The 14,534-nt window shown below is 41.0% G+C and overlaps 1 protein-coding gene across 2 annotated transcripts in view; it reads right to left on the reverse strand.

Moving 5' to 3' along the window:
• Positions 1 to 14,534, reverse strand: part of OLA1 (Obg like ATPase 1) — a 599,482-nt gene that overhangs the window by 361,585 nt on the left and 223,363 nt on the right. For both annotated transcript variants that reach the window (XM_053698455.1, XM_053698454.1), the window contains exon 5: positions 12,121 to 12,296. In XM_053698455.1, the coding sequence (XP_053554430.1) occupies positions 12,121 to 12,296 (176 nt within the window). The remainder of the gene's footprint in view (positions 1 to 12,120; positions 12,297 to 14,534) is intronic.

Consider the following 14,534-nt stretch of genomic DNA (forward strand, 5'->3'; position numbering starts at 1 on the left):
CTATGGCTGTTTACTGCATAAAATATTTATTCCTAAAAAATCAATAAAACAACATCAATATAATTAAAATGGTTCAAATATTATATTCGGGACGTCTCCCTTGTAATCAGTGATATCTGTCGACAAGAAGTTTGCTCAGCCGCAGTTAACTGGGCATATTTGGTGGTATGTGATACAGTGTTACTGCAAATCGTAAGGTACCTTACAGTTAGAGATGTTTATGAAGGCTGATAGACCGGGCGTGCGTTTATTCTGTCCTTCACCGGGTCTCAGTATGGTGGTGTATTCTGCGGCTTCAAAGACAAAACAGCTCGCTGATATGGTAATTGGCGGTTTGGGTTACACACCCCTTTTCTGATAGGTAGAACGTCTGGTGTTCCGTAGAAATATATCGGCCAATATATTAATAATAATGACTTGTTTCTTTCACTGAAATGATGGTAGTTGAACAAAGGTCAGACAAATGTGTGCCTGCTGTAGCCGTGTTTAAAAACGGTTGTAGTAGTAAACGTGGATACTCGCTATTTGCTGATCGGATCCCTGGTCCTTGCAGCGGTTTTATCTCCTAAATCAAAAAATTAGAGAGTCCACAGGAGGGGCTGGATCGCAGCTTTTGCGTGTATTTCAATCTTTGGTGGGTTCCACATAAAAACAAGCTTTCTGGAGTAAATTCTACGCGTTTCACCCTTTTCAATCTTTGGTGGGTTCCACATAAAAACAAGCTTTCTGGAGTAAATTCTACGCGTTAAATTTACTCCAGAAAGCTTGTTTTTATGTGGAACCCACCAAAGATTGAAATACACGCAAAAGCTGCGATCCAGCCCCTCCTGTGGACTCTCTAATTTTTTGATTTAGGAGATAAAACCGCTGCAAGGACCAGGGATCTGATCAGCAAATAGCGAGTATCCACGTTTACTACTACAACCGTTTTTAAACACGGCTACAGCAGGCACACATTTGTCTGACCTTTGTTCAACTACCATCATTTCAGTGAAAGAAACAAGTCATTATTATTAATATATTGGCCGATATATTTCTACGGAACACCAGACGTTCTACCTATCAGAAAAGGGGTGTGTAACCCAAACCGCCAATTACCATATCAGCAAGCTGTTTTGTCTTTGAAGCCGCGGAATACACCACCATACTGAGACCCGGTGCAAGGACAGAATAAACGCACGCCCGGTCTATCAGCCTTCATAAACATCTCTAACTGTAAGGTACCTTACGATTTGCAGTAACACTGTATCACATACCACCAAATATGCCCAGTTAACTGCGGCTGAGCAAACTTCTTGTCGACAGATATCACTGATTACAAGGGAGACGTCCCGAATATAATATTTGAACCATTTTAATTATATTGATGTTGTTTTATTGATTTTTTAGGAATAAATATTTTATGCAGTAAACAGCCATAGAAATTGATTTTTTACTACACAATCTGTCACTTATTATCTTTTTTAGGAATAAATATTTTATGCATTAACAGCCATAGATATTCATTTTTTACCACACAATCTGTCACTTATTATCTATACATATAGACCTCAATTGTCCACCATATTTGACGTAGACACGTAACTATTTTATCAATTTCACAGCTTTTTATATTTTAATCACATTAGTATTGACGATGTAAAATAGGTAAATACCTTCATCACAATTTTTGTTTACTAAAACTCGCTGCCACTATATCAAATTGTGACACTATATAGTTATTAGTAGGACTATATTAGATACCCGTATCACTTGTTTAAATCTTCACTCTGACGGACAGCCGTCTATTAATTTAACAGTCACCATTCTGGTAGTGTTATCCTAGCTAATCTAACCATTAGCGCCAGTTACCCCCTTTTAATTTTTAGCACCTACACTTTAATTAAAATTTAGACCTGCCGTAAAAGCAGGGCGGGCCGTGGACTGACTACACTACAGGAGAAATGAATTTATCAGGTAAGCATAAATTATATTTTCTCCTGTTAAGTGTAGTCAGTCCACGGGTCATCCATTACTTATGGGATACCAATACCAAAGCTAAAAGTACACGGATGACGGGAGGGACAGGCAGGATCTTTACACGGAAGGAACCACTGCCTGTAGAACCTTTCTCCCAAAAACAGCCTCCGAAGAAGCAAAAGTGTCAAATTTGTAAAATTTTGAAAAAGTGTGAAGTGAAGACCAAGTTGCAGCCTTGCAAATCTGTTCAACAGAGGCCTCATTCTTAAAGGCCCAAGTGGAAGCCACAGCTCTAGTAGAATGAGCTGTAATCCTTTCAGGAGGCTGCTGTCCAGCAGTCTCATAGGCTAAACGTATTATGCTACGAAGCCAAAAAGAGAGAGAGGTAGCCGAAGCTTTTTGACCTCTCCTCTGTCCAGAATAAACGACAATCAGGGAAGAAGTTTTACGAAAATCTTTAGTTGCCTGCAAATAAAATTTCAGGGCACGGACGACGTCCAGATTGTGCAAAAGTCGTTCCTTCTTTGAAGAAGGGTTAGGGCACAATGATGGAACAACAATCTCTTGATTGATATTCTTGTTAGTGACTACCTTAGGTAAGAACCCAGGTTTAGTACGCAGAACTACCTTGTCTGAATGAAAAATCAGATAAGGAGAATCACAATGTAAGGCCGATAACTCAGAGACTCTTCAAGCCGAGGAAATAGCCATTAAAAACAGAACTTTCCAAGATAACAGCTTGATATCGATGGAATTAAGGGGTTCAAACGGAACACCTTGCAGAACGTTAAGAACTAAGTTTAAGCTCCACGGTGGAGCAACAGTCTTAAACACAGGCTTAATCCTAGCCAAAGCCTGACAAAAAGCCTGAACGTCTGGAACTTCTGCCAGACGTTTGTGTAAAAGGATAGACAGAGCTGAAATCTGTCCCTTTAACGAACTAGCAGATAAACCCTTTTCTAAACCCTCTTGTAGAAAAGACAATATCCTAGGAATCCTAACCTTACTCCATGAGTAACTCTTGGATTCGCACCAATATAAGTATTTACGCCATATTTTATGGTAAATTTTCCTGGTAACAGGTTTCCTAGCCTGTATTAAGGTATCAATCACTGACTCCGAGAATCCACGCTTTGATAGAATCAAGCGTTCAATCTCCATGCAGTCAGCCTCAGAGAAATTAGATTTGGATGTTTGAAAGGACCCTGAATCAGAAGGTCCTGTCTCAGAGGCAGAGACCATGGTGGACAGGACGACATGTCCACTGGATCTGCATACCAGGTCCTGCGTGGCCACGCAGGCGCTATTAGAATCACTGATGCTCTCTCCTGTTTGATCCTGGCAATCAATCGAGGAAGCATCGGGAAAGGTGGAAAGACATAAGCCATGTTGAAGACCCAAGGTGCTGTCAGAGCATCTATCAGCACCGCTCCTGGGTCTCTGGACCTGGATCCGTAACAAGGAAGCTTGGCGTTCTGGCCAGACGCCATGAGATCCAGATTTGGTTTGCCCCAATGATGAAGCAGTTGGGCAAACGCCTCCGGATGAAGTTCCCACTCCCCCGGATGAAAGGTCTGGCGACTTAGAAAATCCGCCTCCCAGTTCTCCACGCCTGGGATGTGGATCGCTGACAGGTGGCAAGAGTGAGACTCTGCCCAGCAAATTATCTTTGAGACTTCCATCATCGCTAGGGAACTCCTTGTTCCTCCTTGATGGTTGATGTAAGCCACAGTCGTGATGTTGTCCGACTGAAACCTGATGAACCTCAGAGTTGCTAACTGAGGCCAAGCCAGAAGAGCATTGAAAATTGCTCTTAATTCCAGAATGTTTATTGGAAGGAGTCTCTCCTCCTGAGTCCATGATCCCTGAGCCTTCAGGGAATTCCAGACTGCGCCCCAACTTCTAGAAGGCTGGCGTCTGTTGTTACAATCGTCCAATCTGGCCTGCGGAAGGGCATCCCCTTGGACAGATGTGGCCGAGAAAGCCACCATAGAAGAGAATCTCTGGTCTCTTGATCCAGATTTAGCAGAGGGGACAAATCTGAGTAATCCCCATTCCACTGACTTAGCATGCACAATTGCAGCGGTCTGAGATGCAGGCGCGCAAATGGTACTATGTCCATTGCCGCTACCATTAAGCCGATTACCTCCATGCACTGAGCCACTGACGGGTGTTGAATGGAATGAAGGACACGGCAAGCATTTAGAAGTTTTGATAACCTGTCCTCCGTCAGGTAAATTTTCATTTCTACAGAATCTATAAGAGTCCCTAGAAAGGGAACTCTTGAGTGGCAATAGAGAACTCTTTTCTACGTTCACCTTCCACCCATGCGACCTTAGAAATGCCAGAACTAACTCTGTATGAGACTTGGCAGTTTGGAAACTTGACGCTTGTATCAGAATGTCGTCTAGGTACGGAGCTACCGCTATGCCTCGCGGTCTTAGTACGGCCAGAAGAGAGCCCAGAACCTTTGTAAAGATTCTTGGAGCCGTAGCTAACCCGAAGGGAAGAGCTACAAACTGGTAATGCCTGTTTAGGAAGGCAAATCTTAGATACCGGTATTGATCCTTGTGAATCGGTATGTGAAGGTAGGCATCCTTTAAATCCACTGTGGTCATGTACTGACCCTCTTGGATCATGGGTAAGATGGTTCGAATAGTTTCCATTTTGAACGATGGAACTCTTAGGAATTTGTTTAGGATCTTTAAGTCCAAGATTGGTCTGAAGGTTCCCTCTTTTTTGGGAACCACAGATTTGAATAGAATCCTTGCCCGTGTTCCGACCGCGGAACTGGGTGGATCACTCCCATTAGTAAGAGGTCTTGTACACAGCGTAGAAACGCCTCTTTCTTTATCTGGTTTGCTGATAACCTTGAAAGATGAAATCTCCCTTGTGGAGGAGAAGCTTTGAAGTCCAGAAGATATCCCTGAGATATGATTTCCAACGCCCAGGGATCCTGGAATCTCTTGCCAAAGCCTGGGCAAAGAGAGAAAGTCTGCCCCCCACTATATCCGTTTCCGGATCGGGGGCCCTCACTTCATGCTGTCTTAGGGGCAGCAGCAGGTTTTCCGGCCTGCTTGCCCTTGTTCCAGGACTGGTTAGGTTTCCAGCCCTGTCTGTAGCGAGCAACAGTTCCTTCCTGTCTTGGAGCGGAGGAAGTTGATGCTGCTCCTGCCTTGAAGTTACGAAAGGCACGAAAATTAGACTGTTTAGCCTTTGGTTTGGCCCTGTCTTGAGGCAGGACATGGCCCTTACCTCCAGTAATGTCAGCGATAATTTCTTTCAAGCCGGGCCCGAATAATGTCTGCCCTTTGAAAGGAATATTAAGCAATTTAGATTTAGAAGTCACATCAGCTGACCAGGATTTAAGCCACAGCGCTCTGCGCGCTTGAATGGCGAATCCGGAGTTCTTAGCCGTAAGTTTGGTTAAGTGTACTACGGCATCAGAAATAAATGAATTAGCTAGCTTAAGGGCTTTAAGCTTGTTCATAATCTCATCCAATGGAGCTGTGCTAAGGGTCTCTTCCAGAGACTCAAACCAGAATGCAGCCGCAGCAGTGACAGGTGCGATGCATGCAAGGGGTTGTAATATAAAACCTTGCTGAACAAACATTTTCTTAAGGTAACCCTCTAACTTTTTATCCATTGGATCTGAAAAAGCACAGCTATCCTCCACCGGGATAGTGGTGCGCTTAGCCAGAGTAGAAACTGCTCCCTCCACCTTAGGGACCGTCTGCCATAGGTCCCGTGTGGTGGCGTCTATTGGAAACATTTTTCTAAATATAGGAGGGGGTGAAAAAGGCACACCGGGTCTATCCCACTCCTTGTTAACAATTTCTGTAAGCCTTTTAGGTATAGGAAAAACGTCCGTACACGCCGGTACCGCAAAATATTTATCCAGCCTACATACTTTCTCTGGAATTGCAACCGTGTTACAATCATTCAGAGCCGCTAATACCTCCCCTAGTAATACACGGAGGTTCTCAAGCTTAAATTTAAAATTTGAAATCTCTGAATCCAGTTTACTTGGATCAGATCCGTCACCCACAGAATGAAGCTCTCCGTCCTCATGTTCTGCAAATTGTAACGCAGTATCAGACATGGCTCTACTATTATCAGCGCACTCTGTTCTTATCCCAGAGTGATCGCGTTTACCTCTTAATTCTGGCAATTTAGATAGTACTTCAGTCATAACATTAGCCATGTCTTGCAAAGTGATTTGTATGGGCCGCCCTGATGTACTTGGCGCCACAATATCACGCACCTCCTGAGCGGGAGGCGAAGGTACTGACACGTGAGGAGAGTTAGTCGGCATAACTTCCCCCTCGTTGTCTGGTGATATTTTTTTTAACATATAAAGTTTGACTTTTATTCAAAGTAACATCTATACATTGAGTGCACAAATTTCTATTGGGCTCCACATTGGCCTTTAAACATAGTGAACAAACAGATTCATCTGTGTCAGACATGTTTAAACAGACTAGCAATAACACTAGCAAGCTTGGAAAAAACTTTTAAATAAATTTACAAGCTATATAAAAAAAACGCTACTGCGCCTTTAAGAAACATAAAAATGTGACACAGTTGAATTAACAATGAACCAAATATGTTAAAACAACCAAATTTTAACAGAAAATGTATAAAGTTAGCAGAGGATTGCACCCACCAGCAAAAGGATGATTAACCCCTTAATACCCAAAACGGATAACAGTTGAAATAATAAACGTTTTTATCACAGTCAAACACACTGTCACAGGTCTGCTGTGACTGATTACATCCCTCAAAACTAGTTTTGGAGACCCCTGGGCTCTGTAGAGACGTCCTGGATCATGGAGGAAGAAATAGGAAGACTGTGACTAAATTTTTACTGCGCAATAAAGCGCTAAAATAGGCCCCTCCCACTCATATTACAACAGTGGGGAAGCTCAGTAAACTGTTTTTATGCAGAAAAAAACGACAGCCATGTGGTAAAAATCATGCCCATAAAGTTTTATCACCAAGTACCTCAGAAAAAACGATTAACATGCCAGTAAACGTTTTAAAATTGAAAATTATGAAGTGTTATTAATAAGCCTGCTGCTAGTCGCTTTCACTGCAGTGCAGGCTCAAATATTACTTTAATATTGACAGTATTTTCTTAGTGAAATTCCATTCACCAGAAATACCTCAGAGTATACATACATACATATCAGCCTGATACCAGTCGCTACTACTGCATTTAAGGCTGCACTTACATTACATCGGTATTAGCAGTATTTTCTCAGTCAATTCCATTCCTTAGAAAATAATTTACTGCACATACCTCCTTGCAGGTGGGCCCTGCATGCTATCCCCTGTTCTGAAGTTACCTCACTCCTCAGAATGGCCGAGAACAGCAAGTGGATCTTAGTTACGACCGCTAAGATCATAGAAAACTCAGGCAGATTCTTCTTCTAATGCTGCCTGAGAACAAACAACACACTCCGGTGCCGTTTAAAATAACAAACTTTTGATTGAAGAAATAAAAACTAAGTTTAACACACCACAGTCCTCTCACATGTCCTATCTTTAGTTAGGTGCAAGAGAATGACTGGATATGACGTAGAGGGGAGGAGCTATATAGCAGCTCTGCTTGGGTGATCCTCTTGCACTTCCTGTTGGGGAGGAGTTAATATCCCAGAAGTAATGGATGACCCGTGGACTGACTACACTTAACAGGAGAAAAGTTTTTAATAAACTTTCTATAGTAATTGGCGAACCCCAAAAAACGTTGAATAGACCGAAGACCAACTGGGCGAGGCCACTGCAAAACTGCAGATAACTTGTCAGGATCCATGGAGAACCCTGCAACGGAGATAACATAACCTAGGAAGGTTACTTGAGTCTGATGGAACTCACATTTCTCAAGTTTACAAAACAGGCCGTTCTCACGTAGTCTCTGAAGAACCCGTGTAACATCAGAACGATGAGCCTCAAGTGTGGGTGAGTGTATGAGGATGTCGTCTAAGTACACCACAACACACTGTTGCAACATATCTCGTAGGACATCATTAATAAATTCCTGAAAAACAGCAGGAGAATTACATAGGCCAAAGGGCATTACAAGATACTCATAATGCCCGCTGGTGTTAAATGCTGTTTTCCATTCGTGGCCCTCCTTAATCCTAACGAGATTGTACGCTCCTCTCAAATCAAGTTTAGTAAAGACAGTAGCTCCCTTGAGGTGGTCAAAGAGTTCCGGAATAAGCAGAATAGGGTAAGCATTCTTAATGGTAAGACGATTAAGACCCCTATAATCGATACATGGTCTTAACTCGCCACCTTTTTTCTTCACAAAGAAGAAGCCAGCCCCTGCAGGAGAGCAGGATTTGCGGATAATCCCCCGTGACAGAGCATCGGCAACATACTCCTCCATAGCACAATTCTCTGCAACAGACAGAGGGTACACCCGGCCCCGAGGAAGAATGGCTCCGGGTTGCAGGTCTATGGCACAATCGTAGGACCGGTGAGGAGGCAACGTACCGGCACGCACCTTGTCAAACACGTCTAGGAACTCTCGGTACTCCTCTGGCAATTGAGAAACCGAAGAAGTGCACATGACTTTAACTGGTTTCCGAAGACAAGTGGAAATACATTGCAGGGACCACGACAAAACTTCGGACCTGCGCCAGTCGAGACTGGGATTGTGCTTTTGGAGGCAGGGATAAGTCAGAACAACCGGAAAATGCGGAGAGTTTATCACCTGGAACTGGAGGGTTTCAAAATGGAGAGCCCCAACAGCCGTGGACAACGGAGCAGTTTCGTGAGTAACGAGTGCGGGCTGAAGGGGCCTACCATCAATGGCCTCAATAGCAAGCGGAACGGACCGAGGCAAAACAGGAATGGAGTGCTTTGATACAAAAGCACTGTCAATGAAATAGCCTGCAGCACCGGAGTCAACAAGAGCCTGGGTGACTATGGAGGAGTCCACCCAGGAAAGGTCAACCGTGACCAAAGGTTTCTCGTTAAGCGGTTCCGGGGACGAGGATAAACCACCCAAGATCTGCCCCCGACAGGACCTTAGGTGTGAGCGTTTCCCGGCCGTGTAGGACAAGACTTCAAAAGGTGGCCCTGTAACCCACAATAGAGGCAGAGCCCCTCCCTCCTCCTAAAGGCCCTCTCCGCCGCGGAGAGGCGCGTGAATCCCAGCTGCATTGGCTCAGCAGTACCTGGTGACATGGGATCAGGAGGCATGGGAGGAGAGGGAGGTATAGGTGGGAACGAATACGTAGGAGACAATGGAACAGGAGACTTCCGCAAGCGCTCCTTGAAAGAGGGCCTCTCTCTGAGTCTGATGTCAATTAGGATCAAAAAAAGACACTAATGCCTCGAGATCCTCTGGTAAATCTCTGGCAGCAACTTCGTCTTTAATCGCATCAGAGAGCACATGAAAGAAGGCGGCAACAAGGGCTTCATTGTTCCAACCTACCTCTGCGGCAAGCGTACGGAACTCAATAGCATACTGAGCAACAGATCTTGTACCTTGCTGAATGGAAGAGGAGGAGCGAGCCGGAACATCAAATACCCTTTGAAAGGAGGCCACAAATTCAGGGTAATTTGAAATCACAGGTTTATTAGTCTCCCACAAGGGATTAGCCCAGGCAAGAGCTGTGTCAGAGAGTAACGAGATGAGAAATCCCACCTTAGCTCTGTCAGAGGGAAACACCTGAGGTAACATCTCAAAGTAAATGCCCACCTGGTTCAAAAACCCTCTGCACTGAATAGGATCGCCTCCATATCGCTGAGGTAGAGGTGCAGAACCGGACATGCTCCTGGTAGGCATAGGTGCAGCAGCGGAAACAGGAGCAGCCATAACTTGCGGGACACTTTGGTCCAAATGTGCAGTGCGAGTCAGCAGGGTTTGCAGGGCTAGTGCAAATTGATCCAAGCGGTGATCCTGTACATCCATCCTGGAAATGATGGCAGGTAAAGGTGGATTATTAGCACTATCAGGATTCATGTCCTTTGCGTAATGTCAGGGTGCCAGGAATCAGACTGAGACGAGAAGTGCAAAAATAATCACACCTTTATTAATAGCAAAAAATAATAAAAAGTCCACAAGTCAAATAACAAGCCAGGAATCAAAACCAGAACTGGTAGTCAGACGAGCCGAGTCAGGAGCCAAAGCGAATAGTCAGACGAGCCGGAATCAGGAACAAGGAAAACAGCAGAGTCGTGAACAAGCCAGGGATCAGGAACCAGGAAGGACGTCAGGCAGCCAGGTAATACACAGGAACTCTCACAAACAGGTCTCAGACAACACAAAGGCAAAGCATACTGAACAGAGGCCCTTTAAATAATAAGTGATGACATCACAATTCTGAGACTGCATCCTGTCTCACATGGATGATGCACAGCATAAAAGGAAGTGCAGGAATTGAGCAGCATCCCCCACAATGCACCATAGTCAGGAAGAGAGGTGAGTAAAATGGCTGTCAGCAGCACATGGCAAACACAACAGGGAAAAAACCCTGACAAATTTAAAGAAAGGGGGGAGAAAGTTTGAATCTGGATTAGGACTCTCAGCAAAAGGTAATTTTGAATATTTTGGAAAAATACTGCATACAACGTTTAATTTCTACTAAAAGTGGTTAATTAAAGTTGGTTGCTTATGAATATTCCAGAACATTCGTAACTGGGCTATTTAAAGGGACATGGAATTTCAAATTTGACTTGAAGAATTTTTGCTATACACTTTTTTTTTTTGAAATACACTTTATTTATTAAAAATGTATCCGAGAAAAATATTCACAATTTTTCTTCCCACCATATGCAGGTATGCTGCATGATTACCCATCTGATAACTGTGCATTCTGTGTGTGCCGATAATAAACATTGGCTTGAGCATGTGTGAATTTTTTTATTTAAATGCATGTGGCTTACCTGCATATGCTAGGCGGTCATGTGCACACAAATTGTGCATTTCGAGAGTTGACCTCCAAGTTCTTTTAACATTTATCCAACAAGTGATAACTAATCAGGCATTTAAAGGTGCACCAAAAGCCCAGGATCTTTGTGCATGCACATTTATTCACATTAAAGGTACAAACTCAAAATTGTTCTCTCATGATTCAGAAAGAGCATTCACTTTTAAACGACTTTCCAATTTACTTCTATTATCAAATTTTCTTTGTTTTCTTGTTATCATTTGTTGAAAAGCTGGGATGTAAGCTCAGGAGTGTATTTCCGGTCATGTAGTGCTTCAGGCATGTCAACGCTACATACCTAGGTATCTCTTCAACAAAGAATAACACGAAAACTACGCAAATTTGATAAGAGAAGTAAATTAGAAACTATTTTAAAATTCTTTTCACTATCAGAATAATAAAAGAAAAATGTGGGGGTTTATGTCGATTTAATAACAATGGGCGATACCTGTGGGTTTTTAAAGAAAAAAAATCATTTTAAAAGGGACATAATACAATAATGACTGAAATCTGCACCAGTTCATTTGAATATTTTAGTATTAAACTATTATGTCTCTAACATTATTTTTCGTAATCAATTTAGTATAAGACGGCTAATTACTTTTAGATAAGAAATCCCCTTCTTAGCTCCCATCTCTCCCTCCATGTTTAAATACACACATCCAGTATATAATCATGTTTTAGCTTTTTCCATTCCTCAGAGATGAATTGTGTAAAAAGTACACATTTATGGTCTATCAATAAAAAGAAATGGAACATTCTGTAATGAAACTATTTAAAGCCTATTAAATATGTCACTTGCCATAAATATTCACCTAGTTGACACTGAATAATCTAAGGCATCAACAAGATAACCTTAAAAAGCGATCTGAACATTACATTGAGAGAGAACTTGTACAAGCTCTTTCATTAGCTCATCACAATGACCTGAGGTTGGAGGCAGAGAAAGCATCTTCTCTCTAATGATTTTAAGTACAAATGGCCTTTGACCGCTGATCACATTAAAACACATAAAGAATAATGAACTTCATGCATTTCAGCTTGTTATAAGTAATTTTAACAAAACAACCGTGAGAAAACATACGCACATTAAAGGGACAGAGATTTGTTGTACCAAATGCAGGAAAGGAAAGACAAAGCCAGAGAAAAGCTGAAAGTGACGGAGAAGAGGAGGACACAAGGTATACAAAAGGGAGCGGCTGGGGATACTACTTACATATTCTGGCTTTAACTTTTTGTCTCCTCCTCTTACTGCCACTTTCTCAAGTTTATCAATAGCAGCTGTGATCATTTCTTCATCCTTCAGACGCAATTCCTCATGTATGATCTCAATGTCACGCACAGGGTTGACGCTGCCTTCTACATGTATGATGTCGTCGTCATCAAAAGCACCTAACAAGGAAAAGGTGTAAAATGTGATGAGTAAAAGTTATGATATCCGTATAAGAATCTATAGACCTCTAAAATAACAAATGTTTCCTAGAAAAAAGAACATTATTACACATAAATGGATAGAAAGCTAAAAATATCCAACACACAATGTATTCTTGCATGTATTTAAGTGTTAAAAGTATTATGGGAACTTTGGGCTAGATTGTGAGAGGAGTGCTAGTTATCGTTTACCACGTTAACTTCGCTAAAATTAAACTTTTTGAGTGTCAGGTAGCGTACGTATTACAAATAGAACTTTGAATATATTGACCAGGTGAACGTATCCCCCCCCCCCAGGACTTCAAATGAGCATGAAAAAAACACCCAAGTCGCGCAAAGGAGATCATGTTTTCTATATTAATCTGACACATTCCAATGTTCTACAAATAGCAGAATATGTTCTATTTATTATTTAAAAAATACATTTTCTGACGGGTTTATTTTCTTTTTACCAAAAAAATAAAATAAAATATATATATATATATTTATATATAATTATATATAGGTATACATATATACAGAAATAAATATCTATTTAAAATACTTAGAACATTGGAATGTAAAATATTTACAAGTACATACACAAACACTTTATTAAATATGAATATTGCATAAATATGATTTTAAATGTTTTCAGTTGCTTGACTGCAAAGGGCTTTAATGCTTATATATATATATATATATATATATATATATACACACATACATACATACACACACACACATATATATATATATATATATATATATATATATATATATATATATAGAGAGAGAGAGAGAGAGAGATTTATATATGAATATATATTAGATTTATATATTTTTTAATGCAACTTTGTTATTATTCAACTAACTTCTGTACACCAATGTTAGTGACCACGCCTGAACTGCACCTTTTGTATTAGGTATCCAACATTTTTCATTGGTTACCATAGTGTATTTAACTATTCACCAGGTGAGCACTTGCAGATCTCTGATGAAGCGCACTGAGCATGCACGAAACGCGTCAGATCCTGCCTATCCTTGCACACTGATGTAGTGCCTTACTCATACGATTCTGAATAAACTACTTTGGCTTAGAGTAGTATATATCTATGTTAAATCCCTTTGCATAACTTTTTTCCCAACATCTGAGACCTCATATCTTTGAGCCCTAATAAAACTTTATTGCATTTTTTGTAATATTTTTATTAGATAGTGTTATGAGTGTAACTGTACTTTTAAATATAATTTTGATGTGTTTTCTGCAACTTTTTAGTCGACCATAACAGTTAACCAGAGCTCTGAAGTTGCGCTATACCGACACGCTTTAAATTAAATTGCACTTTCAATTAATTTGAACCTGTAATACATGCGCTACTTACGACGCGTACAAAGAGCCACCAAAAACCCCTTTTTTCTTGCGCACAACAGCGTGCCACTCGTAATCTAGGCCTTAGTCAGGAACAAATTAATTGAATTAGCAATTACAAATAAATAAAATATATATATATATATATATATATATATATGAAAAAAAGGGGAAATGACGGAGGGGACGCAACTGCTGGGAGCTAATATAAAGTGACCCACCAGTTCATAATCAAATACCGGTATGGCCTTAAATATAACAGTAATGTGGTGCAGACCCTTAGAATAAATTATATGGGTTTAAGACAGAGAAGAAATCCTGAACCAGGTATATCAGGATGAAAGACAGGGAATTCAGCACTCTTTTCAAAAAGTATTTTATTTAGCTCATCAAAGTGAAATGAGGAGTATCCAAAAAATAAACTTACGTGGCCACAAGAGAGGACAATTTCTAGCATTTATTTATTTTGCGAGACATATTGTTTCAAAAATACAGATACAATATGTCTATATACTATAGACCAAAAGATGTACATACAAAAGAAAAAATAAACACAAAATTATAATACAAACCTGACCGGTCAGGGGTTAGTGTGAATGCTTGAACCTAGTACATATGCTGACAAAGAGTTTCAAAAGGTATACCAATATTGCAGCAGATAGCTTAATCTGCTGTTTGTTATCATGTCAGACAGAGATATCTCATTGTATGAACAGTAGAGTAAATGTATTTCATAGGAAGCCTTTGTCAGACTACTACACCCTGCTGCGAACGGCACCTTCAAGTATAAGGTTAATTGCCGGGCAGGTATAAAAATGGGATCTAAGTAGATACTGACATTGCGCCCA

This window comes from Bombina bombina, chromosome 1 (genome assembly GCF_027579735.1).
Source record: "Bombina bombina isolate aBomBom1 chromosome 1, aBomBom1.pri, whole genome shotgun sequence".
NCBI classification, from domain to species: Eukaryota; Metazoa; Chordata; class Amphibia; order Anura; family Bombinatoridae; genus Bombina; species Bombina bombina.